Source organism: Apiospora aurea, assembly GCF_038362705.1.
Source record: "Apiospora aurea strain CBS 24483 chromosome Unknown utg000005l_segment0_segment0, whole genome shotgun sequence".
Taxonomy (NCBI): domain Eukaryota; kingdom Fungi; phylum Ascomycota; class Sordariomycetes; order Amphisphaeriales; family Apiosporaceae; genus Apiospora; species Apiospora aurea.
In genome coordinates, this window is record NW_027117392.1 from 2,653,175 (window position 1) to 2,677,222 (window position 24,048).

The following is a 24,048-nucleotide window of genomic DNA, read 5'->3' on the forward strand; positions in this document are numbered from 1 at the left end:
TTATTCAGGGCTGCATCGACAACAGAGAGCTATGTGTCTATCTACTGGGTGAAAGCAGGTGAGTACCTATCGATTGTAAGCATGCACCTCGGTAGGGATCTGCTATGCCTTATTAAGCATCAATATGTACATACATCCTACTTCCATGCATGCATGTACATGAATGCACCTGAATGCACCTGAATGCAGTGCCTATGAGACAGAACATCCAATCAATCAATCGTCGATCAAGTACCTGCACTGCTTGTTCTGGGCAGTTATTAGCGCGGGGTAATTCTGAGACCAGGTCCCTATGGACAACTAAAAAGCTAGTAACGTACTTTATGTATAAGTGCCCGCCATCTGATAACTTATGCCATGCAATGGTGGGGTCGGGGACGAATGACTCCGCCGGCGAGGATCAGCCTACTGTAATTTTTTTGGTCCAGGTTGGAACTTATTCTCACCTTTGCTCACTCGCGAACTCTCTCTCAAGGCCCTTCACAGTCTATGCTTTTCGAGGAATTGACCTGACACTGCACCTCGAGGTGCTACCATGAGAGCTCACCTGGGCTCAGCATCCTGCTAGCTCCAGTTCAGCAATAACGACCACCCACGTTTGCCTGCCTGTGTTCTCTGGCGCTGAGATCGGCAGACCAGAACCAACCGCTTCAACAGGCGCAAGTCCCGACACCCCCAAACCATTCCGTGTCGCAACCTCACGACTTTGGTAAAAATGGCTACCGTGACAGATACCGCGATGAGGGGTGCCACGGCGGTGGCACCCGTAAAACACCAGGTTGTCGACAAGCCTCCGAAACGATTTGGGCAGATGAAGTTCGGCATCCAGTCCCTGCAAGACATAACAAATCAGGCGGTTCTGGAAGTGTCTGATAGAACCATGTACGATCTCAGCCGTGGACGAGAACCTACCAAGAACGGAGTCCTCGACAAGCGCCTGGGTATATCCAGCAAGATAGCAACCTGTGCTACCTGCGACCTGAAGCTACAGGATTGCCCTGGCCATTTCGGCCATGTGCGCCTACCGCTGCCTGCTTTCCACATTGGTTTCATTCGTTTCACCATGAAAGTTCTTCAGGAGATCTGCAAGGACTGCTCACGAGTGTTGCTTGCCGAGCCTGAGCGCCGCGCCTTCCTCAGGGAACTCAGGCGCGACATCGACAATATGCGCCGACAAGCCGTCCTCAAGAAGATCAACGAGCAGTGCAGGAAGTCCAAAATGTGTCCCTATTGTGGCGCTATCAACGGCCAAATCCGGAAACTTGGCGCGCTGAAACTAGTCCACGACAAGTTTGTTGCGTTCAACAAATCAACATCGGTCAAGAAGCAGCCCCCGCCAGCCAAGCTAAAGTTCGATGAGTCTTTCGCCGAGGCCAAGCTGCACAATCCGGACTTGGACAAGCATGTCAAGAAGGCAATGGAAGACTTGAATCCTCTGAGGGTCTTGAACTTGTTCAAACAGATCAGTCCGACCGACTGTGAATTGCTAGGCATGGACGCAACTGAGGGCCGGCCGGAGATGTTTCTGTGGCAATATATCCCTGCTCCGCCCGTCTGTATCCGTCCATCGGTTGCGCAAGAAGGGGCAAGCAATGAGGACGATCTCACTACTAGGTTGAGCGAGATTGTGTGGGCCTGTGGTCTTATCCGCAACGCCTTGCAGAAGGGTACTAATCTGGGTACCATTATGGAGCAATGGGAGTTTCTCCAGCTCCAGATCGCTGTGTATGTCAACAGCGATGTCCCGGGTCTTCAAGCAACCGGTCTTGTTAGACCAATGAGAGGGTTCTGTCAACGTCTGAAAGGCAAACAGGGTCGTTTCCGTGGTAACCTATCAGGAAAACGTGTGGACTTCTCTGGACGTACCGTCATTTCTCCGGATCCTAATCTAGGCGTTGACCAAGTTGCCGTACCAAGACTCGTTGCTCTGAATCTCACCTATCCCGAGTGTGTCCAGAGAGAAAATATCGAGAAACTTAGGACTTGCATCCTGAACGGGCCTACTGTCCATCCCGGTGCGCAGCAGGTTATCAAGCAAGACGGCGATCAGGCCTACAAGGTGTCTTTGAGATTCGGCGACAGAAATCGAGTCGCAAAGGAGCTGCGGTATGGTGACGTCGTCGAGAGGCATTTGGAGGATGGAGACGTTGTGCTTTTCAACCGCCAGCCATCTCTGCACAAGCTGAGTATAATGAGCCATCTTGCCAAAATTAGGCCATGGCGGACGTTCCGTCTGAACGAATGTGTGTGCGGACCTTACAATGCAGATTTCGATGGCGATGAAATGAACCTGCATGTCCCCCAAACCGAAGAAGCTCGTGCCGAGGCAATAAATCTGATGGGTGTCAAGAACAATCTTGCCACGCCGAAGAATGGAGAGCCCGTCATTGCGGCAACCCAAGATTTCATCACGGCTGCCTATATTCTCAGTGGCAAGGACATGTTTTTTGACCGAAAGACGTTCACCTACCTCTGCATGCACATGATGGATGGCATCACACACCTGGACATCCCGCCTCCTGCTATTTTCAAGCCCGAACGGATGTGGACTGGAAAGCAGGTTTTCAGCGTACTTATGCGGCCCAACAAGGAGTCGCCAGTCAAGATCAACCTTGATGCAAAGTGCCGAGAATACGTGGCGCCAAACAAGAACTCCGCGGATCCTAGGGAGCGTACTCGCGCTCCTGACTTGTGCCCTAAAGACGGCTGGCTCGTGGTTCGTAACTCCGTGGTTATGTGTGGCAGAATGGACAAGTCAACTGTCGGTACCGGAAAGAAGGACTCGATTTTCTACGTCATATTGCGAGATTTTGGCGGGGACGCTGCTGTGGTCGCCATGAACCGCCTGGCTAAACTCTGTGCGAGGATGCTGACGAACCAAGGCTTCTCTATTGGCATAGGCGATGTATTCCCGACAGAGGCGCTCACAAAGGCAAAGCAGGGACTTGTTCAGAATGCCGTCACCAAAACAGACGAGCTGATATCAAACTACAACAACAAGAAGCTGACGAAGGCCGCCGGTTGTTCATTGGAGGAAACCCTCGAAAATTCAATCTCGGGAACCCTCAGTGAAGTGAGAGGCGAGGCTGGTAAATACTGCATTGCGACGCTTAGTACCAAGAACGCGCCATGGATCATGGCCTCTTCCGGATCCAAAGGTTCTAATATCAACGTCGCCCAAATGATTGCACTAGTAGGACAACAGATTATTGGGGGGCTCGCGCGTCGCCGACGGGTTTCAAGATCGGACTCTGCCCCATTTCCACAAGTTGGCTCGTCAGCCAGCATCCAAAGGTTTTGTTGCGAACAGTTTCTACACAGGACTGCTGCCAACCGAGTTCATTTTCCATGCCATGTCTGGACGTGAGGGTCTGGTCGATACAGCTGTCAAGACTGCCGAGACCGGTTATATGTCTCGTCGTCTTATGAAATCCCTCGAAGACCTTTCGGCTCAGTACGATGACACGGTTCGAACTTCTGAAGGGGGCATTGTTCAATTCCAGTTCGGTGCTGATAAGCTCGACCCGGTCGACATGGAGGGCTCCGCTGTTCCAGTACACTTCGAGCGTACTTGGTCCCATGCAGAGAATCTTACGTGGAGTCATACCGAGCGAGCTTTACTTCCGTTCGAAATGCTTGAGCTGTGTGATAGAATGATCGACAAGCAACGCAAGATGTACCCGAGGAAAGGCCTTCTCCACGGAGAATCCTTGACGTACCACGATGAAACCGACTATGGCTTGGACGAACATGAAAGTAGCCGACTCTTTTTGACAACAATCGAATCATTCGTCACTAAGCTCGCAAACAGACTGGCCAGGACCCGCAAGTCATTTGGTCTGGAAGAGTATTTGGAGAAACCTCAAGTTAGTGCGGCTCGCATCGACAAGCAAGAGAGTGGCTCAGATGCCAGGACTCATACCGAGAGGGTGGCCAAGGTGTCTTATCGTACTCTGGAAGCTTTCATCACGTTGTGCTTGGAGAAGTTCAAAAAGGCACACGTCGAACCAGGACACGCTGTCGGCGCGGTGGGTGCCCAGTCCATCGGTGAACCTGGTACCCAAATGACCCTCAAGACTTTCCATTTCGCTGGTGTCGCCGGAATGAGTATCACGCAAGGTGTTCCCCGTATCAAGGAAATCATCAACGCCTCTAAGACCATCAGCACGCCCGTCGTCACTTGTCCACTGGAGAATAGATACCAAATCGAGGCCGCACGCATGGTTCGAGGGCGTATAGAGAAAACATACGTTGAGGATGTCTTACGATATGTTGATGACGAATGGGAGCCGAGCCGAGCCTACATAACTCTTGCTATCGATACCGAGGCGCTCGAGAGCATGCATCTGGGTATTGGTCTTTACGATATCAAGAACGCCATTGTGAAGGCCAAAAAGTTAAAGATTTTGGATGGGGACCTTCGCGTCTATCCTATCGACGGAACTATCGAGATTGCTGTGGGCCACCCAGACCCTTCAACTGCCAAGAAGACTGTCAAGAGCAAGGTGGCTACTGTTGAGACGGCTGCGGATCTACTGACGCGAGTGAGCCATCTCAAACGCGTCCTTCCTAATGTGCCTATATCCGGATACTCGGAAGCCACCCGAGCCATCATCCAGATCGAGGAAGACAAGGCACAGAAGAATGAGCATGGACAGCCGTTGATGTCGCATACCGTCCTTGTTGAAGGCTACGGACTCCGGCAATGCATGAATACGGAAGGAGTTATTGGCACTAGGACGCGCTCAAACTCCGTCATTGAATGCCGCGACGTCCTGGGTATTGAAGCCGCGCGAACGACAATCGCAATAGAGATCGGTGCTGTCATGAATGACATGGATATCGATCCACGTCATATGCAGCTGCTCGCAGATGTGATGACTTACAAGGGCGAGGTATTGGGTATCACCCGTTTTGGTCTATCCAAGATGCGCGACTCTGTCCTACAGCTGGCGTCTTTCGAGAAGACCCCCGACCATTTGTTCGAGGCTGCTGCCAACTTGAAGAAGGACAAGATCGAAGGCGTATCGGAGAAGATCATCATGGGCCAAACAATGACCGTGGGTACCGGCGCTTTCCAAGTTGTGAGAAGACTGGGTCTTGGTGAAGAGCATCTCCAACGGCTACCCACGACTTTCGAGGATGCCTGGACTGCTGAGTCAAGAGACCGTAGAGAGCTTCGCAAGAAAAAGGCGACCACATCAGTGGCTTAGGTAGACACAGTGGCAATGCGACGTCGGCCATGAGGCGGACTCAACACCATCGGGGGTCTGTACGATCAGACCAGGAGGCTCACGGGCGGCGTTTGGCGATAATTTCCATGATATGTTTTGTTACGAGTAATGTCTAGGTCAAGGTGATAGATAACCTACTGTTTGGGAATTCAGAATTGTTCTCAGTGATATGAAATCAAACAATCGTCTTCTACAGGACTACCTGGCCTCCTGCCGGCTCGTTGCTGGCTCTTTCTCCTCGTGTTTTGGTCGCAAAGCTGCTTATTATAGCGGTTCCATAGTTGTTTGTCGCTGTGCGCAATGCGGTGATACACGCGACTGTGGGCACGATTTGATGCGAGTTGGTATTCCATTTTGTTTTTTGATAACCCGTGAAAGGAGGTCTGGCCCAACATTGCTCCTGAATTCGTCTAGCCTTGTATAGGCCAACAAAGAATAATGAAACCAGGATCTTGCCTGTTCACACGTATGGAATTGATTGTAGATTAATGGACTCACACCTTCTCCTTCCCTTGTCTCGTACCTTGCATTGACTTTGGGTCTGCGTTGGGTTGCTTATTGAGCCATATGCCTTAAGTTTGCAGCCACCCACGATCTGGCGTCATATGACGTGGTGTTTACTGTGCTGGCTCATTGCCTTTTTCCAAACATCGCATGGCCACGACGAGAGAATGAGGGGTTTCAAAGTACCGTCTTGCCTTGTAAGCTGACAACTCTTTTGGGTTGTAGTACGTTCAGTCCAGCACGCAGAGCTATGGAGAACAGGATCGTCCAGCTAGCAACGTTGCATACATCGACTGTATCTGTCAGTACCTAAACGGCAGCGTCAGCTAGGAACCAGCTTATGCAGACCGTTCGACCCTACTTCGTGGCCAGGTTGCCTATCTTACCCCGTGTCTGCCGGATCCCTGAGAGTTGAGGTCCGCATCACAGCTCTATGCATGATAGACCAACGGGAACGATGACAAGGTGCACACGCCGCTTTCCTTACTCCTGCAGTACACGCAAACCATTCCCATCTGCTTCCTCTATCTCGTTAGAATCTGATTCTGCATCGGCCAGCTTTGACATGAGTCGCAAGCCCACAAGCGTCGACAGATGCTCTCTGTTCTACGAAGATATGGTACCAACGTGATATCCTCTGATCAGTAAACATTGACAAGGGGATAGAAGGAAGTCTAAAGCGCTACGAAGCGCCCTTCCCTGTAGAGCAGGAGTTCATAATCTATGTCCTGATCCTGGTCGTGAGACACGGGGGAAAGTGAAATCGACATGTTGTCGAGATATTAAACCCATCAACAGCCGTCTCTGTAGTCGAGATGAACAGGCGTCTGAAACAAATGAGGGCAATACCCTTTCCGTAAGAAACAGGTCAGCTTGTGTGCACCGCGAGCAGACAACAAATCGATCTGGAAACCATTTCTACGTAGGCACTTAGCTGTACGCTGCATTCTCTGTGTACTGTCACAGGGTGGTGGGTTGATCAAAAAGTAGACCTCTCAACAGATGTATACGTAGTACATAAGATCGGCGATTCCGTTACGAGACGTTACGAGAAGCAGAGAGAAAAAGGGCAAGTTGGCGGGGGTAACAATAGACGAGTGGTGTAGTATATTTATATATGAAATTCGCAAGTTTTTAAGAATATATAGGCCAGGCTCAAAAATTCCGCCACGGAGGCATGCCAGATATTGGTGACATAGAAGTACAGCCTAAGCTTGGAGTATACTGCTCAGAGGAATGCCCCAATACCATCCAGCCCCTGCCATCGCACTAATACTCATGGTGAGCGCCATGAGAAAGTTGACCTCGTTGTTGTCTAGCCAGTCGAAACCACTTTCGACAATGCGAGTGGGTTTATGGTCTCCAAAGTGGGATGAACGGTGCTTGTTTGTGGGATCATAGGGGTTCCCGGCGGGCTCAGTCTTCTCCACAGCTGCTTTGCCTTCGCCCTTCAAGACAGTTGACTTGGCTTCAGTCGTTTTCTTGAAGTACTCCTGGGAGAGTGGATTTGTTTCCGTCGACACCAAAACGCGGACGCCGCCATCACCTTCCACGATCTTCCCGGACCTCGCGTCGCGAACGCTTCGCTGGAAGATGCCGCCAAGGACACTGTCCAGGACGGACCCTAGTGCGCCGCAGATAGTCAAGCCCCAAGCCAGAGTGACCCTTTGGCCGACTGTCCAGGCGGGGCCTCCTCCGACCTGGGCGGCGGACGCGTCGCTACACAAGGGCAGAAAGGCAAGCGAAGCAGTCACGACGACCATGCTTCCGAGGAAGCCGGCGGCCAGGCCCCACGGCGTGACGCCGCCGTTGGTGCCGCGGGGGACCTTGCGGAGCGACAGTGACGTGATGAGGCGCGGCTCGCTCTTGGCCAAGATGCCGAGCTCGGAGCTGAAAGTATCGGCGGCGACGGCGGCGTAGTTGGCGATGATGCCGATGACGAGCAGGTCGCCGTTGCCCCAGCTGAAGCAGAAGGAGCCCTCGGGCAGGGCGCCGTTCGCGACGGCGTCGCGGCGCAGGCGCAGCTGGTAGGCGTGGAGCAGCGTCAGGGCGGAGGCGACCAAGGAGTTGGCCAGCACCTGGACGTGGGTCCGGGGCCCCTCCCCACCCGAGGAGCCCTGGGAGCTCAGGGTGAGGCCGGCCTTGACGTCCTTCTTGACCTTGGTGACGCGCGTGCCGGCCAGGAAGAAGACGCAGAGGAGGGCGAAGGGGAGATTCCAGGGATGCACGGCGTGGGCGGCGGCGGTGAGGGCGGCGGCGACGATACCGAGAGGCGTCAGCGAGTTGTGCGAGTAAGCGCGATACACTAGCGCCAAGGTTGCGGGAACGGCAATGATGGCCTTCATCTTTCCTAGGAACGAATCTAGGGTTAGGCAGGCTGTTTCGCGTTCAGACGAATGATGGAACGAACGAATGGAGATGTGTTGCTTGCGCTCTTCGTGCCAAGTTTGTTGTCATTATCCAGATGCGAACGCAGTCCATTGTCCATTGGCCAAGTCGAGATTTCCGGCCTATCTGACGTTGATGGTCATCTCGGCCTGCGGAAGTGACGTCGGATTGTGGCTTAGACGTTGCCTGCCTAAGTCCTCTCTCTTTATCAGCCACACTTGCTTGAGCCCTATTGTAACTTCAATGTTGCTATCGCAATATCACATCATAAGAAGCCCAGCATTCTCTTTTTCCCCCTCATTCGGCATCAGCAGCAGCGCAACCAGAGTCCCACTTATCCGATGCCTCGACCGCTGCAAGCACATGTAGTCATTTACTCGTAACAAACATGGCCACCCGCGTACATTGCCGCATGTCCTCCACGACAAAACGTGGCCTCGAGAGATCCAGATATCAGCTCTCAGACTAGCCGTTTGGACTGCTGCCTCGGCTACACTAATCAATATAGCAGTGTTGCTGGTATTGGGGTACCTTTTGGTGTAAGTTTTGGACAACAGGGTTCGGCGGCATGTAACTAACCCCGTTCAGATCATTCCCACAGCATGGGGGTACTATCCAGACGGCCTGTAGGCTGGCAGCGGGCTTCTCCCTAATCACGACCTCCATGATCCTCACCGTGGTAAAGATTATGAGGAAGTCAATATGGATATCTCCGATTGGTAATTTCAATCACAAATCGCTTCACGCGGAATTGGGATATGGCGTGACAGATGACGAAAGTTTCGTTGTCAGGGTCGCCGCTCGTCAAGGCCACAATCGTCTGCAATAGCCCAGGCTACAAACCACCTCATTCCGGAAAGGCAACATAATAAACGAAAGGAAAGACGACGCTTACTTGTTCGAGATATGGCGCTCTTGTCTCCGCTCCGCTTCGAGAAACCGGCCCAAACCACCCCTACTTGGCATCGCGGGATGCCAATGTGAACTAGAGGGTCGATCGCCCGGAGTGGCCCGCCATTATCATCGTCCGCGATGACAGAGTCGCGCCTTGGGAGAGCGACTTACCGTGTGCCCCAAGGAGTCGACTCTAAGCCAAGTCACGAAGCATCGAGGGCTTGAGTTAGCACCTGCCATGTTGTCAACGGCTACTTCGGACAAGTGTGGGCGGTATACACAACGCTGACCAAGGATCACCCTGTAGAAGGTTGGTGCTTGACTAATCCCTCAGTCGCGACACGGTTTCCGTAATCCAGCCTACATAGGCTAGAAGACGCGCTCACCTTTTCACTCCGTCGCCACACGAGGCGGTGCCAGTACAAACTCACAAAGACCTATAGGGCTCGTCACTTCTTTCGTGGCGAACCATGGCTACGTAGTTGCGATCTTCCAGGACAACATCGGCTCTGGTTTCCGCCCCTTCCGTCTTCAGGAACCTTAGATCCAGCTTGCCAAACGTGAAGGCCCCGACGCGGGCCCGTTGCGGAGTGGTGATTAAACCCAATGGATGCGCCAGGCTTCCGCCGCTCTGGCGTGATCATTTGGTAGTGCGATGGCCCTATCAACGGCGCCTGAGCATTTCTATAAGCTCTAGAATCCCCAGCGACTACCTCGCCAAGAGCAGGGCCTAGATCATCCCCATTACCGGCAGCACCGCTGGGAATACGGAGAACCTCCTCCGACACAATCCCGCCCACCAATTATACTGGCTCCTAGTGACTCTCTGTGCCGAGTAATACTATAACGCAGCGTCGACAGGAAATCCGCTGCTCGGTCGATAGGCCTCCTGCTACAACGAGGTCACCCGAGGTTCACATTTCCCTTCAACAGGCTTCGGGGCAGACGTGCATAGATAAGGGGAGTAGGGAGTGTCCGAATTCACCCCCAAATAATTGGGTAGCGCGGAGACCAAGGATGGCAACACCTAGATTCTGCTGTTGTTTAAATGCCTACTTATCTCGTAATCGTACATGCATGCACTACTGTTATCAACAATTGCATCTGTAGGCGGCAGTGTTCGGTGTTGGTTGGGGAAGAAGGTAAGCCTCAATCAGTTGACTTCGATATCGAGTGGCTGTGTGCATGTATATACCCGCCCAACTGTCGCTTCAACCGGTTGTCCGGTATCATCCAGCCCCCAAGAGCTATGTCTTTATCCTTGCTGATGCATGCATATATATATGTGGGCTGTTGTGTTGTTGTCGCCATTTCGGATAACCGTGCGCCAACTCTCGATAGGTATGCACAACCCGTGTATCGTGTATCACAGGAGGCGTTGAGTGCCATCATCGGAAATTTTCTTTTCTTTCCTTCTTTCTATAAATACGCCCAAAAACATGGCATGCGTGTATTCGTCATGTTGGCCCCCGCCGCCGTTGGGACCGGCCGGGGAACCAAGGGGACTTCTCCACTTTGATATTCATCTCCGCGCCGCTGATCCTTCTCGAGCCGTCTTGGCTGCGTTTCGAGGCTGAAAAATCATAACAGCAACACATCTTTCAGCTGTATGCGGGGTGAGAAGGCTCGGCAAAGGGGGATGTGTATCTAGAGAAAGAGAGAAAAATAGTAGCGTCAAGGGGTAAAAGAGAAGGGTGGGCGCCATGGGCTGCTGTCAAGTCCGTTGCTGGTCGCTGTTCGATATATGAGCATGCAAATGGACGTCTTGGCGGGCGTCTTGGTGGGCTTCATGCCGTGTTGTGCAGCCTAACAGGCCATTTCCCCAAGGGAGCTGGGTGTTGCTGTGGGCATACGGTTGGGTGATACCTGGTTCCTGAGGGCATGCTATCTACAGTGCCTACCCGTGGTTCGTCCACTGAAAGAAGAGGGAACCATAAGTCCCAAACTTGTGAGGCCCTTATCAACTTGCATTTAGTCTCGAGCGCACACTCAACAAGTGCGGCCTGTACATCGATGGAGGCCGTTGTGTGCATGATTGACCCATGAGCCCCAAGGTGGGAGCACTGCCGGTATGATGACAGAACCACAGCAGTACTCATCTTAGGCCAGCTTGACACGGACAGGCAAGACTGCCGGGGAGAAGAAAACTTTGCAGAATGCCATACTTGCATAGAAAGCAACGGACATACAACTCAAGCCAGGGTCCTGGGATGGCCCGCCACGAATGCAGAAACACCCGCGCCCTGGCGGGAGACGATCCGGGCGCCTTGGACAGCTGCACCGAGTCCCTCGTCAAGCCCATGCGTTCCCAAGTGCTCTGGCCATTGGAAGCGCCAGGTTGGGGTGGATGGGATCACGATTAGCCTACTACTGCGAGTTTCGGTCAGTCTGGGCAGAACTCGATCGCGGACAGAGAATACGGGGCACGTGACCCGCGGCGGATGTGAGCAAGTGAGATCAGGCCATGGAACCATGGAATGGTCTACCGGCCTTGTAAGGCCCAAACTCGCCCGCCCGCTGGCCCAATCATGCACGACCAGGTAGGTGGCTGACGAACGAATGTGCTGTGCTGACGGGCTTGGCTTGGGATGGGACGCGCAGTGGTTGGCGGGACCAGGAAACCGATTTGTCCTTTAGAGTCTGATCAGTGTCGTGGCGATACGGTCGGGCGATTGGTTTCGGCTCAACAGTGACATGTTACACTGCTCGGAGTCTAAATGATCTCACTGGACTTCCATCGGCACCGGCACCTTGGCAAGCATGCTGACGATGAACAAGCATCCTTATTTCCGTCGTCATTCTTTCTTCCTCTCTCCCTCTCTATCTTTGCGGCCACGGTTACAACACGATCGGTTACACCCACATGCATGCCCCAGGTCGGATGTCCGGTCCCTGACAGCTCCTGCAGCCTGTAAGCAGATACGTCCAAGAAACTTTTCCCTGGGGACGAGCGAGTACGCCTAATGCAAGGAATAGCAAGAGTCGAAGCGAAGCTGACAGAAGTATTGGAACCTTGCAGCAATAAAGTCGCGAACCGTAAAACAGACCGTAAACCCGTCATCTAGATGAGAAAGAATCACGGACTACCAATTGCGCCACGGCGCGTGGCCGAGAAGTCGTTTCAGTCCGAATGGACGGTCGGTCTACGTGGATCTAGTTTTCGGACGAATTAGCTGTTACCCAGCCGGAATGCCAAGCTTTTCACTTGTAGAGATCTGACGAACACAGCCTAGACTGTTTTGTATCAAATCTGATGGCCAGACCAGAGCCGGCGCGTGGGCGATCGTTGAAGAACACGACGGTACGGTAATAGCCATGGGCATCAATGCAGCGCAGAGAACGCCGGAGATGCGAGTATACTCGTTCTTCCACCTTGCATGTTTCACCCGCTGCCATGCCTCACAATCGCGGAAACGAACACGCATCATTCCGCAGCGTAGCAAATCCATGGTGGGGTGGATGGGCAGTTTGGTCCAAGATCGATGTTAGTGGTATCCTTGGAGAATGGCACTGCTTCGATTGACGCCGACCGCCGACCGCGACGTTAGTCCGACTTGGAGCATCGGTTCAGCACGGCATCTCTGCATACATGGATGTTGCTTGGGAGTTTGGGTATCTGGGAAGCCGCCGAAGCTGTACTACCTACCGCAACTCAAAAGTCGCATCGACGGCTTCTTCAGCGCTTCTGGCGGCCGGTGAAAAAGTCAAGGAGGCTCCAATAATTGAGACAAGTGAATATAAGCGAGAAGAGGAAGATTGCTAGCCGACGTCGATGTGATAGGCTTATGACTGACCGACCGAACCCACGAGGATACGTGACAATCCTGGCGGGTGGTTCAAAGCTTAGCAGTCGAAGGCAAGCGCCCGGCGTGAAGCTCCATTTTACAAGATGGCGGGTGGAGTGGACAGGGACTAAGGTTATGCGGTTGCTATGTATGTTAGAGTGGTGTGTTGGTGCGTGTGCCTGTGTTGGTGCGTGTCAATGTGTGTGCGGCTCTCTGAGGCTAATGGTACCAAGACAAGATAAGATGCCTGTATATGTGCTTAACATTGAAGTCAGGCTCCAAGTAGGCGGATGCTCCAACAAACCATGATCGGTGGGTTCCTGAGATATACATAACATACAGTACATACAGTACCTGCCTAGGCAGGATAAAGCCAAGCCGAGTGACAACCGGTCCGGCCGCAGATCGCTTTAACGAACTTCCAGAAAGGTTGCAATATATGTTATGACATCGAAGTATGGCAGGCAGAGCAGAGCAGAGGGGAAGGGGGCTTGTGCTGATACTCCTGAGACGGACATTATGGCTTTTCACATCTAAGACAGCAAGGCACGCGCCATTGGAGTGCTACTACGCTTGCATTGCCTGATAATCAATCGATCAAGAAGACCATTGATTGACGAATCCACTGGTGCGAGGAGGATGTGAATCAATCCGTCCTGTGCAGGTAGCCCCTTGCTGCGGTAGTGTGGCTGCTGGAGGATTATGCATCAGCGCGGCCCTCGTAAATTACATACGCCCTGGCGGACGGACAGGACGTGACCTGGGCGGAAAGCCCCTTCCTCAGAAATGGCCGATTGGTGACAAGGCTCCGAGCCATGATGTCTGGAGATTTACTGCCAGCTAGCCAAATCGCGCATGGTTCCAGAGATTCCAAGCCAAGGCGGAGAAGTATGTATGCATTGATGTATCCAGGAAAGCAGACAGGCACAGAGAGTGACAGATACATGCGAATGTGCAGATCAATTGCAATGGATTCGATTCAGGAAGGGCAAGTGTGTGCATGTATCTTACTGCATGTAACAGATCTAGTTGACAGGCACAGCCGCCAAAAAAAAAAAAAAGGGGGGGAAGGAAAAAAAGAAGAAAAAAAGACAGAAAAAAAGGGTTGTAAACTCCAGGTCCTGCTAAGTGATATCTGCCCGTGAGCCGCCTGGCCCGGTGCCTGGAATGCATGTACCTTTCCGTGGTGTATTGCTTCGTCTGAGGTACCAGGTGGTAGCAGGTAATTCAATATTGAGTGTAATACGTGCCGGCTGGCAGGCAGCCGGCCGAGGGCCGACGGTCAGGTGCAGATAGCTAAGCCTTGGATTCGTCCAATTTCCATTTGGTCCAATCACGGCGCAACATCTAACCTCAACCAAGACAAACAACACCACCGACAAGCACGACGATAGCAGGGTCATCTCGACTAGCCTCGGCACAGCAGTTCTGAATAGATGAATCACGTAGAATCCCATCTCATTGCATGCTTTTCTCTGATACGCCTGTGCCTCCTTGGAGCGAAGAGGGTTTTGGTTTGGATCGAGTCGATAACCCATCCAGACCGCGAGAGGGCCAGAGAGAGAGAGAGAGAGACCCACAAAGCCACCCTTATACCGATCCGCAAGGCTCAAATCCCAGATCCCAGACATGGATGCGAGAAAAGGAAAGAGAAGCAGGGCGAGAGGATGGAATACGGGTGCCTCTGTCTGCCTACACCAGAGGCTGCTTGGCCAGGCGCCTGCTGAGTCCCACCCTACTGGGTAAAAGTCTATTCTCACTTCATTCCGCCGAAGCCCCCAGCCCAGGGTCGGACTCTCTCCTCACAATCCCACCGTCGAAAAGCGAGATCATACTTTTCTGTTTACAGTTCCTCAAGGCATGCGTTGCGACTAACTGTACCTTGTTTCCTTCGTTCCTCCTGCGCCCCCGTTCTCATCGCGCGTCTGCTGATGGCGAGCTGATGGTTGCGTAAGATCCACTTTGTTGTCGTGCGCCGCGGCCCTGGTCGCGGAGTTCCCCAACGGCCGTGTACGACCCACCGTCTACTTACCGAGACGGGGACGATCACCACAGCAGACACATTCAGCTTCCGATCTGTTCCAAGTCTAATTTCCTGTGCGCAGTTTCAAAACGCTGTGACTTAGGTGTCAGACGTTCTGGTCGAATACGTACAAGCAGTACCGTACCTGGGCCAAACGTGATCCCCGGTTGGGCCCTGCCTAATCCTCCTCGCCTACAAGCCGCACCGTCTCCGAAGCTTGGGAGCCGCTCTTTGTTGCAGGTACCGATTGCCAGAGCAACCCCTGCCTGCCGCTCCAAAACTGTGTGCAATGTCTAGGTGCGGGCTGTGACCGGGGCTTGTACGACGTCACGAGTCTCCGTGTGTCTGTTACGAGCCTGCGAGACTGTTCATTCCTTACGGAAGGTACTCGGCTGCGCCATCAGCTAGGGCTGGCAGTTTCCCCTGCACGTATTCGTTCCCAAAATGGAAATGCCATGGTTATCGTTCACCAGTCTTCGGTCACCGAAAGGCAACCCATGCCGGACATCTGACCCCCCGGTCGAACTGAAGGTAGGGATCCTAGGCAGTGGGGGCGTCTGTTCTCTGTTCTCGTCTGCACACACCCCCCTTTGGATTCTAACCTAGATGTGCGGGTAGAGAGAGACTTGTCATGGATTGCCTAGCAAGGTGGCACTGACCATTGCTGTGCCTTTCTTTTACTGCCCTGTCTACGGGCCATATTCGTTATGTATATAAGTGATGCCTCGGCGACTTTGACTAGGGTTAGAAGATCAGTTCCATATACTGCCGGGATAACAACCACAACCGTCTCTACAACAACACAATGGCGGACCAGATGGCATTTCTTCTTTTCGGGGATCAGTCCCTCGACACACATGGCTTTCTTGCCGACTTCTACCGCCTAGGGAACCCGAGTGTCCTATCGAAGGCTTTCCTTGAGGCAGCGGGCGAAGCGTTGAGGGTGGAGGTTGAACAACTGCCTCGGGTAGAAAGGACGAAGATACCCATGTTTCGGACTCTCCGCCAACTAAACGAACGGTATCATGCACAGAGCATCAAGTACCCGGGGATTGACAGCGCCCTGCTATGCGTCGCCCAACTCGCACATTACATAGAGTATGCAGCCCCGGTCAGTTTGTACTGTTCGATTCCGCTAACCACTGCATAGCCGTTCCGAGAAGGAATACCAAGATGCGACAGAACCGGAGAACACATACCTATCCGGTCTTTGCACGGGCCTGTTCGCTGCCAGCGCCATCGCGTCGAGCCCCTCCCTCTCCTCGCTCCTTCCTATCGCAGTCCAGGTTGTCTTGATGGCATACAGAGTTGGATCACACGTGGCCTCGTTAGCAGAACGGCTAAGCCCTTCTTCTGAAAAGTCGGAGAGCTGGACCTATGTTGTCCCTGGAGCCAAGGAGTCAACTGCAAAGTCGATCCTCGACGATTTCCACAAGTCTGAGGTAAGGACAGCATATCCACATAATGACTTCTTCCAAATTGCTCATCGGGGAAACAGGGAATCTCACAAGCATCTCACGCTTATGTGAGTGCTATCTCTGCTAGCAACATCGCGGTTTCAGGCCCGCCGGCTACATTGAAGTCTCTTTTCAGCAAAGACTTGTTCGATTCACGACCGACAGCGATACCCGTGTACGGTCCCTACCATGCTGCTCACCTGCATGCGACGGCAGATCTGGATGCCATACTTCGCCTTAATGACGAGTCTGTGTCAGCTGCGCTGGCAGATTCGAAGCCGCGAAGCTCGGTCATGTCCTGCGTCACGGGCGCCTCATTCACAGAGACTGACACGAAGTCGCTGTTGAAGGCGGTGGTTTGGGAGATTTTGAACGAGCCACTCCTTTTCCACAAGGCTTTGAGCGGTAGCATCGGACATGCACGTGGTTTCAAGGGCACTCGAGCCCTGGTGATCCCATATGGTCCTACGCAAGCTGCCGGCACGCTGGCCAGCCTCCTGAAGGCACAGACGCAGCTCGAGGTGGTGCTTCGCAGCCCCCGGCAATCTCCCGGGAGAGCAACTCAGCCAGCATTGGCAACCATGGAACAACTGGAAAGTGCAAGCTGGCCATCGTCGGAATGGCCGGCCGCTTCCCCGACTCTGCCAGTGTCGAAGCATTCTGGGAGTTGTTAGAGAAGGGCATTGACGCTCATCGTGTTGTCCCTGCTGATCGATTCCCGGTCGACAGCCACGTTGACCCCACTGGCAAGGCTGTCAACACCAGCCATACCCCTTACGGTTGCTGGATTAAAGACCCGGGACACTTCGACCCGAGATTCTTCAACATGTCTCCTCGCGAGGCGTTCCAGACCGACCCCATGCAACGCATGGCTTTGACCACCGCTTATGAAGCACTGGAGATGTCAGGATACGTGCCAAACCGTACGCCATCCACTCGCTTGGATCGTATCGGTACATTCTATGGTCAGACATCCGATGATTGGCGTGAGATTAACGCCGCCCAGGAGGTGGACACATACTACATTACAGGTGGTGTCCGTGCCTTCGGTCCTGGTAGAATCAACTACCACATGGGCTTCAGCGGGCCCAGTCTCAGCATCGACACTGCATGCTCCTCCAGCGCAGCTGCTCTCCAAGTCGCTTGTACCTCTCTGTGGGTGAAGGATTGCGACACAGCCATCATTGGCGGTCTCTCGTGTATGACCAACTCGGACATTTTCGCCGGTCTGAGTCGCGGTCAGTTCTTGTCCAAGAAGGGCAACTGCAATACCTTCGACAACGATGCCGATGGATATTGCCGTGCCGACGCTTGCGCCTCTATTGTGGTGAAGCGTCTCGATGATGCCCTGCTGGATAAGGACAACATCCTTGCCGTCATTCTCGGCTCCGCAACTAACCACTCCGCCGATGCCATTTCGATTACCCATCCCCATGGCCCCACACAGTCCATCCTCTCTCGATCTATTCTTGACGAGGCAGGCGTCGACCCTCACGATGTCGACTACGTCGAGATGCACGGAACTGGTACACAAGCTGGTGATGGAACTGAAATGGTCTCTGTCACCAATGTATTCGCACCTGCCGAACGCCACCGGTCTGCTGACCGACCGCTTTACTTGGGTGCTGTGAAGTCGAATGTCGGTCATGGAGAAGCAGCCTCGGGTATCACGGCCCTGACCAAGGTTCTTCTCATGTTGAAGAAGAACGCGATCCCCCCTCACATTGGCATCAAGGGGGAAATCAACAAAACCTTCCCCAAGGATCTTGGTGATAGAGGTGTCAACATCGCATTCCACAAGACTCCATTCCAGCGCAGGGATGGGAAGCCACGCAGGGTTTTCGTCAACAACTTCAGTGCCGCTGGTGGCAACACCGGTCTCCTGATCGAGGACGGGCCAAAATACCCCGCGGCCGCTGCCGATCCTCGCAGTGTCCATATCGTCACCGTCACGGCCAAGTCCAAGTCTGCCATGATCCGCAATGCCGAGAGCCTGGTCCGGTTTATTGAAGAGAACCCCTCGATCCCAATCTGCGACATCGCCTACACCACAACTGCGCGCAAGATCCAGCACTACTGGCGCATGAATGTAGCTGCTAGCAGCTCTTCGGATGCTGCGCAAGCCATTAAGGAACGCCTGAAGTCGAACTTCGTCCCCGTCTCGCCAGAACAACCCAAGGTTGCTTTCATGTTCACGGGTCAAGGCTCGCATTACGCTGGTCTGGGCAAGGAACTGTATGCTCACTATTCCGTCTTCCAAACCACAATCAACGAGTACGACCAGTTGGCACAGATCCACGGGTTCCCTTCATTCCTGCCCCTCATCGATGGCAGTGAGCCAGAGGTCCAGAAGCTGTCACCTGTCGTGGTTCAGCTCGGTCTTGCGTCCTTTGAAATGGCTTTGGCCAAGCTTTGGGCGTCTTGGGGTATCCAGCCCGGTGTGGTGCTGGGCCACAGCCTCGGTGAATACGCTGCTCTCAATGTGGCTGGAGTCCTGTCGGCAAGTGATACCATATACCTCGTCGGTGCTCGTGCACAACTCCTGGTTGAGAAGTGCACTGCAGGCACTCACGCCATGCTTGCTGTCCAGGGATCCCGTGAGGTCGTTACTGAGGCTTTGGGTGACCGTGGTGCCACGACCAACGTCGCATGCGTGAACGGTCCTAGAGAGACTGTTCTGAGTGGAACTTCCACCGAAGTGGCCGAGATCGCCGAGCAGCTTGGCGCCGCTGGTTTCAAGTGTACACAGCTCAAGGTTCCGTTTGCCTTCCACTCGGCCCAAGTTGAGCCGATTTTGGATGACTTCGAGAACCTGGCTCGTTCAGTTCGCTTTGGAACTCCCAAGGTCCCCATCATCTCGCCCTTGTTCGGCAAGCTTGTCGACGGCGAGCCAATCAACCCGAAGTATCTTCGCGACCACGCTCGCGAGGCTGTCAACTTCTTGGGCGGTCTTGTTTCGGCCCAGAAATCTGGCATCATCGACGAGAAGACGGTCTGGCTGGAGGTCGGACCTCACCCGGTCTGTGCCAATATGGTCAAGGCTGCATTCGGCGCAACCACCATAGCGGTGCCCACACTGCGTCGCAATGAGCCCACCTACAAGACGTTGAGTGCCAGTCTCTGCACCCTTCACTCGGCTGGTCTCAACCTTGACTGGAACGAGTTCCACCGAGACTTCGACCAATCTGTGCGCCTGGCGGACATGCCAACATATTCGTTTGATTACAAGAACTACTGGCTTCAGTATACCGGCGACTGGTGCTTAACCAAGAACCGTGGTGCTCTGCCAGCAGCCAATATGAAGGCGATCGAGCCAGCGAAGCCGGCCCTCTCCACTACTACGGTCCAGAAGATTACCAAAGAGGACGTCAAGGGCGATGTTGCCATTCTGGAATGCGAGTCCGAGATGACTCGGGAGGACCTGAGAAAGGTTTGCTCTGGCCATCTTGTCAATGGCACTGCATTGACCCCATCGTCACTCTACGGAGATATGGCAATCACAGCGTGCGAGTATGCATACAAACTGCTGCGCCCAGAGGCCGAGAACATTGGGTGCAACGTTAGCCACCTGGAAGTTCCCAAGACTCTGATTTTCGACACCAAGGCCAAGAGTCAGATTCTTCGCATGAGTGTCAAGGCAGATGCCGCCAAGGGATATGCCGACTTGACTTGGACCACCGGAGAGGGCGCCCAGAAGGCTGAGCACGCCAACTGCAAGGTCTACTTTGGCAACAACGATGAGTGGCTGGGTGAGTTTGATCGCGTCAGCTACCTCATCAAGTCTCGCGTCGAAGCTCTTCGGGCAGCTGAGCAGCGTGGCGATGCCTCCAAAATCGGCCGTGGCCTCGCCTACAAGCTCTTTGCCGCCCTCGTTGACTACGATCAACGTTACAGAGGCATGGAGTCTGTCATCCTTGACAGTGCCACCTGCGAGGCTACTGCCAAGGTAGTCTTCCAGACCAGTCCCGAGGATGGTACCTTCCACACTGCACCTTACTGGATCGACAGCGTCTGCCACATCTCCGGTTTCATTCTGAACGGCTCAGACGCCATCGACTCACGGGAGCAAGTCTACATTTCTCACGGCTGGGGATCAATGCGCTTTGCTGAGAGACTTTCAGCCACCAAGACGTACCAGACTTACATCAGGATGCAGAACATCAAAGGCACTAAGATGATGTCTGGTGACGCCTACATCTTTGACGGCGACAAGCTTATTGGTATAGCCGGTGACGTCCGCTTCCAGGCTATCCCACGCAAGGTCCTCAACATCGTCCTCCCACCTCAAGGTGTTGCTGCCGCTGGTGCCGCTCCTACTCGGGCTGCACCAGTCGCTGCCAAGGCCGCTGCGAAGGCCCCGACCAAGGAGAAGAAGCAAGTCACATCATCCAACCTGCCAGCAGTCAATAAGAAATTGAGTAAGACCTCCGTCGTTGCTCAGGTCATGGAGATTGTTGCCAAGGAAACTGGCGTCAGCCACGATGAGCTTGCCGACAACATTGCCTTCTCAGATCTTGGTGTGGATTCTTTGATGGGCCTTACCATCAGTGGTCGACTCCGCGAAGAACTTGAACTGAATGTCGATTCTCACGCTTTCAATGATTACGCGACAGTTGGTGCCTTCAAGGCATTCCTTGCTCAGTTCGAGACTGCCGGCTCTGCGACCGCCGAGGAATCGACTGACTCCAGCGGTTCTTCCGAGACTGCCGACCTAGAGACAGACTCTGATGTGACAACCCCACCTGATGAGAGTGACAAGGGCTCGGTCAAGGGTGACGCTCCTGGTGACTCCAATGTCGGCGAACTTCAGGAGATTGTCCGTAACACTATTAGCGCTGAAATGGGTGTTGAAGTGGAAGAGATCATCGCTGCCCCCGACCTGGCTGCCTTGGGTATGGACTCGCTCATGAGTCTATCCATTTTGGGTATTCTCCGTGAGAAGACTGGTCTGAGCATCCCTGCCGATCTTCTTGGACACAACCCTTCTTTGAAGGATATCGAGAAAGCGCTCGGCATCGAGGATAAGCCTAAGCGCATTGCTGCCCCCAAGCCCGCTGCGCCCGCGGCACCGAAGCCTGCTGCTCAGCCCCAGGAGGTGGTGAAGACCCAATCTACCACGGTGGACAACTACCCTCACCGCAAAGCCACATCTGTCCTCCTTCAGGGCAACCACCGCACCGCTACCAAGCAATTGTTCATGATCCCTGACGGTAGCGGCAGCGCTACTTCCTACACGGAGATTTCTGAAGTTGGCCCCGATGTAGCTGTCTGGGGAATGTTCTCACCCTTCATGAAGACTCCGGAGGAATACAAGTGTGGCGTGTATGGTATGGCAACCAAGTTCATCACTGAGATGAAGCGTCGTCAGCCCAAGGGGCCCTATGCCGTTGCTGGCTGGAGTGCTGGAGGTGTCATCGCCTACGAGATTGTCAACCAACTAACCAAGGCCAACGAGGAGGTTTCCAACCTCATCATCATCGACGCACCCTGCCCCATCACCATCGAGCCTTTGCCTGCTGGTCTTCACGCATGGTTTGCTTCGATCGGACTGCTTGGCGAGGGTGATTCGGCCGATGCCAAGAAGATCCCCTCATGGCTCCTCCCTCACTTTGCTGCCTCGGTCACTGCTCTGTCCAACTACACGGCGGAACCTATCGCCAAGGAGAAGTGCCCCAAGGTCACGACCATCTGGTGCGAAGATGGTGTTTGCAAGCTCCCCACCGACCCGCGTCCAGACCCCTACCCAACTGGTCACGCTCTTTTCCTCCTCGACAACCGAGACGACTTCGGTCCCAACCGTTGGGACGAGTACCTTGACGTCGACAAGATGTCATTCCACCACATGCCTGGTAACCACTTCTCGATGATGCACGGCGACTTGGCCAAGCAACTGGGCACCTTCATGCGGGATGGCATGAAGAACTAAGCCATCCACTCTCCTTTTCCTTCCACTTTTTCACTATATGTAATATTGATACCATAACACTCCTTGTAATTCATCTGCATGGTAATACGGTCTGGAACATGGCGGCGCTCCTTTACAGCATGGGCTGATCATGGCTTGTTCAATATATTGTTTCCTTTATAGATTACTGTGCTGGGCGGGCTCATTTTATTCCCTTTGCCTGGCACTTATATACATAATATCCCAATACCTCCATATTTTTTACCATAACTCTTCCTGTCGGTTTATGTGACTGTCGCTGTACACCAGACTGTAATGATATGTTTGGCCTTTTTCATTATCCGAGATCCTCCAGAACTGCCATCAGTCGTATACCCTGTGGGAACTGTATTGTGGCACCCAAAGGGGGTGTTTTGTCATCGCGCCATGCACATGGAGACGAAGCTTCCTCGCCGTTATCGTCATCGACAATGCAGCACCCGCTACACTTGCGATAGTAGCACATGGGACCCAGTCTCATGACCGCGGCTCCAAGTACGATGCTGGCAACTTTGTGCGACCGATTCCTGCTCTGACGAATTCTGCAAGTCGGGTACTCACAGCAACCCATAAGCAGACATGCGAAACCTCCGTTCTTGTGCACCACTCGCATACTCGTACCTCACCAACTATTGAATACTGATGCGCCTGCAGCCTGCACACCACCAGCAGCATGGCCTGCTATGCTGTCGGCAGAGGCATGTCTCGAAGGGAGAAGCTAGCCGAGGTTGTGTGGAAACTGCTGCTCCGCTGCGGGCTGGTTTATCAAAGCCGATGTCGTTCACCCCTGGTTCCGAAATCCAACGCCGTGGCTACCGGATGACATTTTCTGATTCCTAATCCCGATCATGGGCTTGTCTCACCTCCACTGGGCATTTTGGATGAGCATGTATGTGACTCACGACTACACACACCATGACAGGTATCGGTAATATGGGTGCTTCCTCCCTTCTCGCTCGCATGCCGGGTGCCGCGAACCACCAAACCGCCGTCCACACATGCTACTTGCACCGGCATTACTCGATGATCGACGGCTGTATCCACAAATTGCAGCACGACTGTCTCTGCGTGGGGAGCTGAAGCGACCATATAGGAAAGGAATGGTCATACTGCATACCTCCCATGACCAGGTCTTGCACCAGGACCAGGCATACACAACCCACCACGTTGCGAGCCACGATGGGATCTGGCTACTATATGCGTGCATTTGTGCGTGTATTTGTGCATGTGTATGTGTACGTATATGCATATGCGGAAGATACGGGCATCTTGCAGACAAATCCAGACAGAATGTTTGGATCCTGTACGGGAGACCCGATGGAGTTCGCAAGCCTTTCCATTGTGCGTGCTGCTCATTGCCGTCGTTTCATTTTCTTTTCCTGGCCGAGCTATCCCGCGTTCACTTTTACTATGATGTTACGCATCCTCAAGACGGGCCAGCTGGCGCTTCGCCTGCTCGAGGGGAGGGGCTACGGCTACGAACCAACGTCCAGAGACGAGCGACGAAGAAGGGAGCCACATCTAGACAAAAAAAAAAAAAAAAAAAAAAAAAAACCAGTTGCTGGCAGGGTAGACGTGGGTCACCCTGAAGGGCCCTCCTGACGTCAAGCACTGTCAGGCAGCCCCTGCTCCGCCTTCGCTCGCTCCCGACGAGGGAAGCCCTAAGCAACTGTCCCCTACATGGCCAGAAGGAGGGAAAAGCAAAAGCAAGGACGCGTTCCAAATAGAGTGAGATGTCTTTCACGCTGCATGCTATTCCAAGTAACCCCAGGAGGAAACGGGCTGTAACTGTTCGGTAACAGATAGGCCATCGCAAAAA

At 53.5% G+C, this 24,048-nt stretch overlaps 3 protein-coding genes across 3 annotated transcripts; 2 read left to right on the top strand and 1 right to left on the bottom strand.

Annotated features, from left to right (window-relative positions):
* Positions 1–715: 715 nt before the first annotated feature.
* On the top strand, positions 716–5,213 carry PG986_007381 (uncharacterized protein; the record flags this gene model as incomplete). The annotated part of the gene is made up of 2 exons (XM_066843603.1): positions 716–3,193; positions 3,339–5,213. The coding sequence occupies 2 exons, from the start codon at positions 716–718 to the stop codon at positions 5,211–5,213; spliced, it is 4,353 nt and encodes a 1,450-aa protein (XP_066699715.1).
* Positions 5,214–6,946: 1,733 nt separating this feature from the next.
* On the bottom strand, positions 6,947–8,083 carry PG986_007382 (uncharacterized protein; the record flags this gene model as incomplete). The annotated part of the gene is made up of 1 exon (XM_066843604.1): positions 6,947–8,083. The coding sequence occupies one exon, from the start codon at positions 8,081–8,083 to the stop codon at positions 6,947–6,949; it is 1,137 nt and encodes a 378-aa protein (XP_066699716.1).
* Positions 8,084–15,633: 7,550 nt separating this feature from the next.
* Positions 15,634–22,211, top strand: PG986_007383 (Conidial yellow pigment biosynthesis polyketide synthase; the record flags this gene model as incomplete). Its single annotated transcript, XM_066843605.1, is given in 4 exon segments — positions 15,634–15,926; positions 15,979–16,270; positions 16,327–16,809; positions 16,821–22,211. 4 exon segments carry the CDS (start codon positions 15,634–15,636, stop codon positions 22,209–22,211), a joined length of 6,459 nt encoding a protein of 2,152 aa, XP_066699717.1.
* Positions 22,212–24,048: the final 1,837 nt, after the last annotated feature.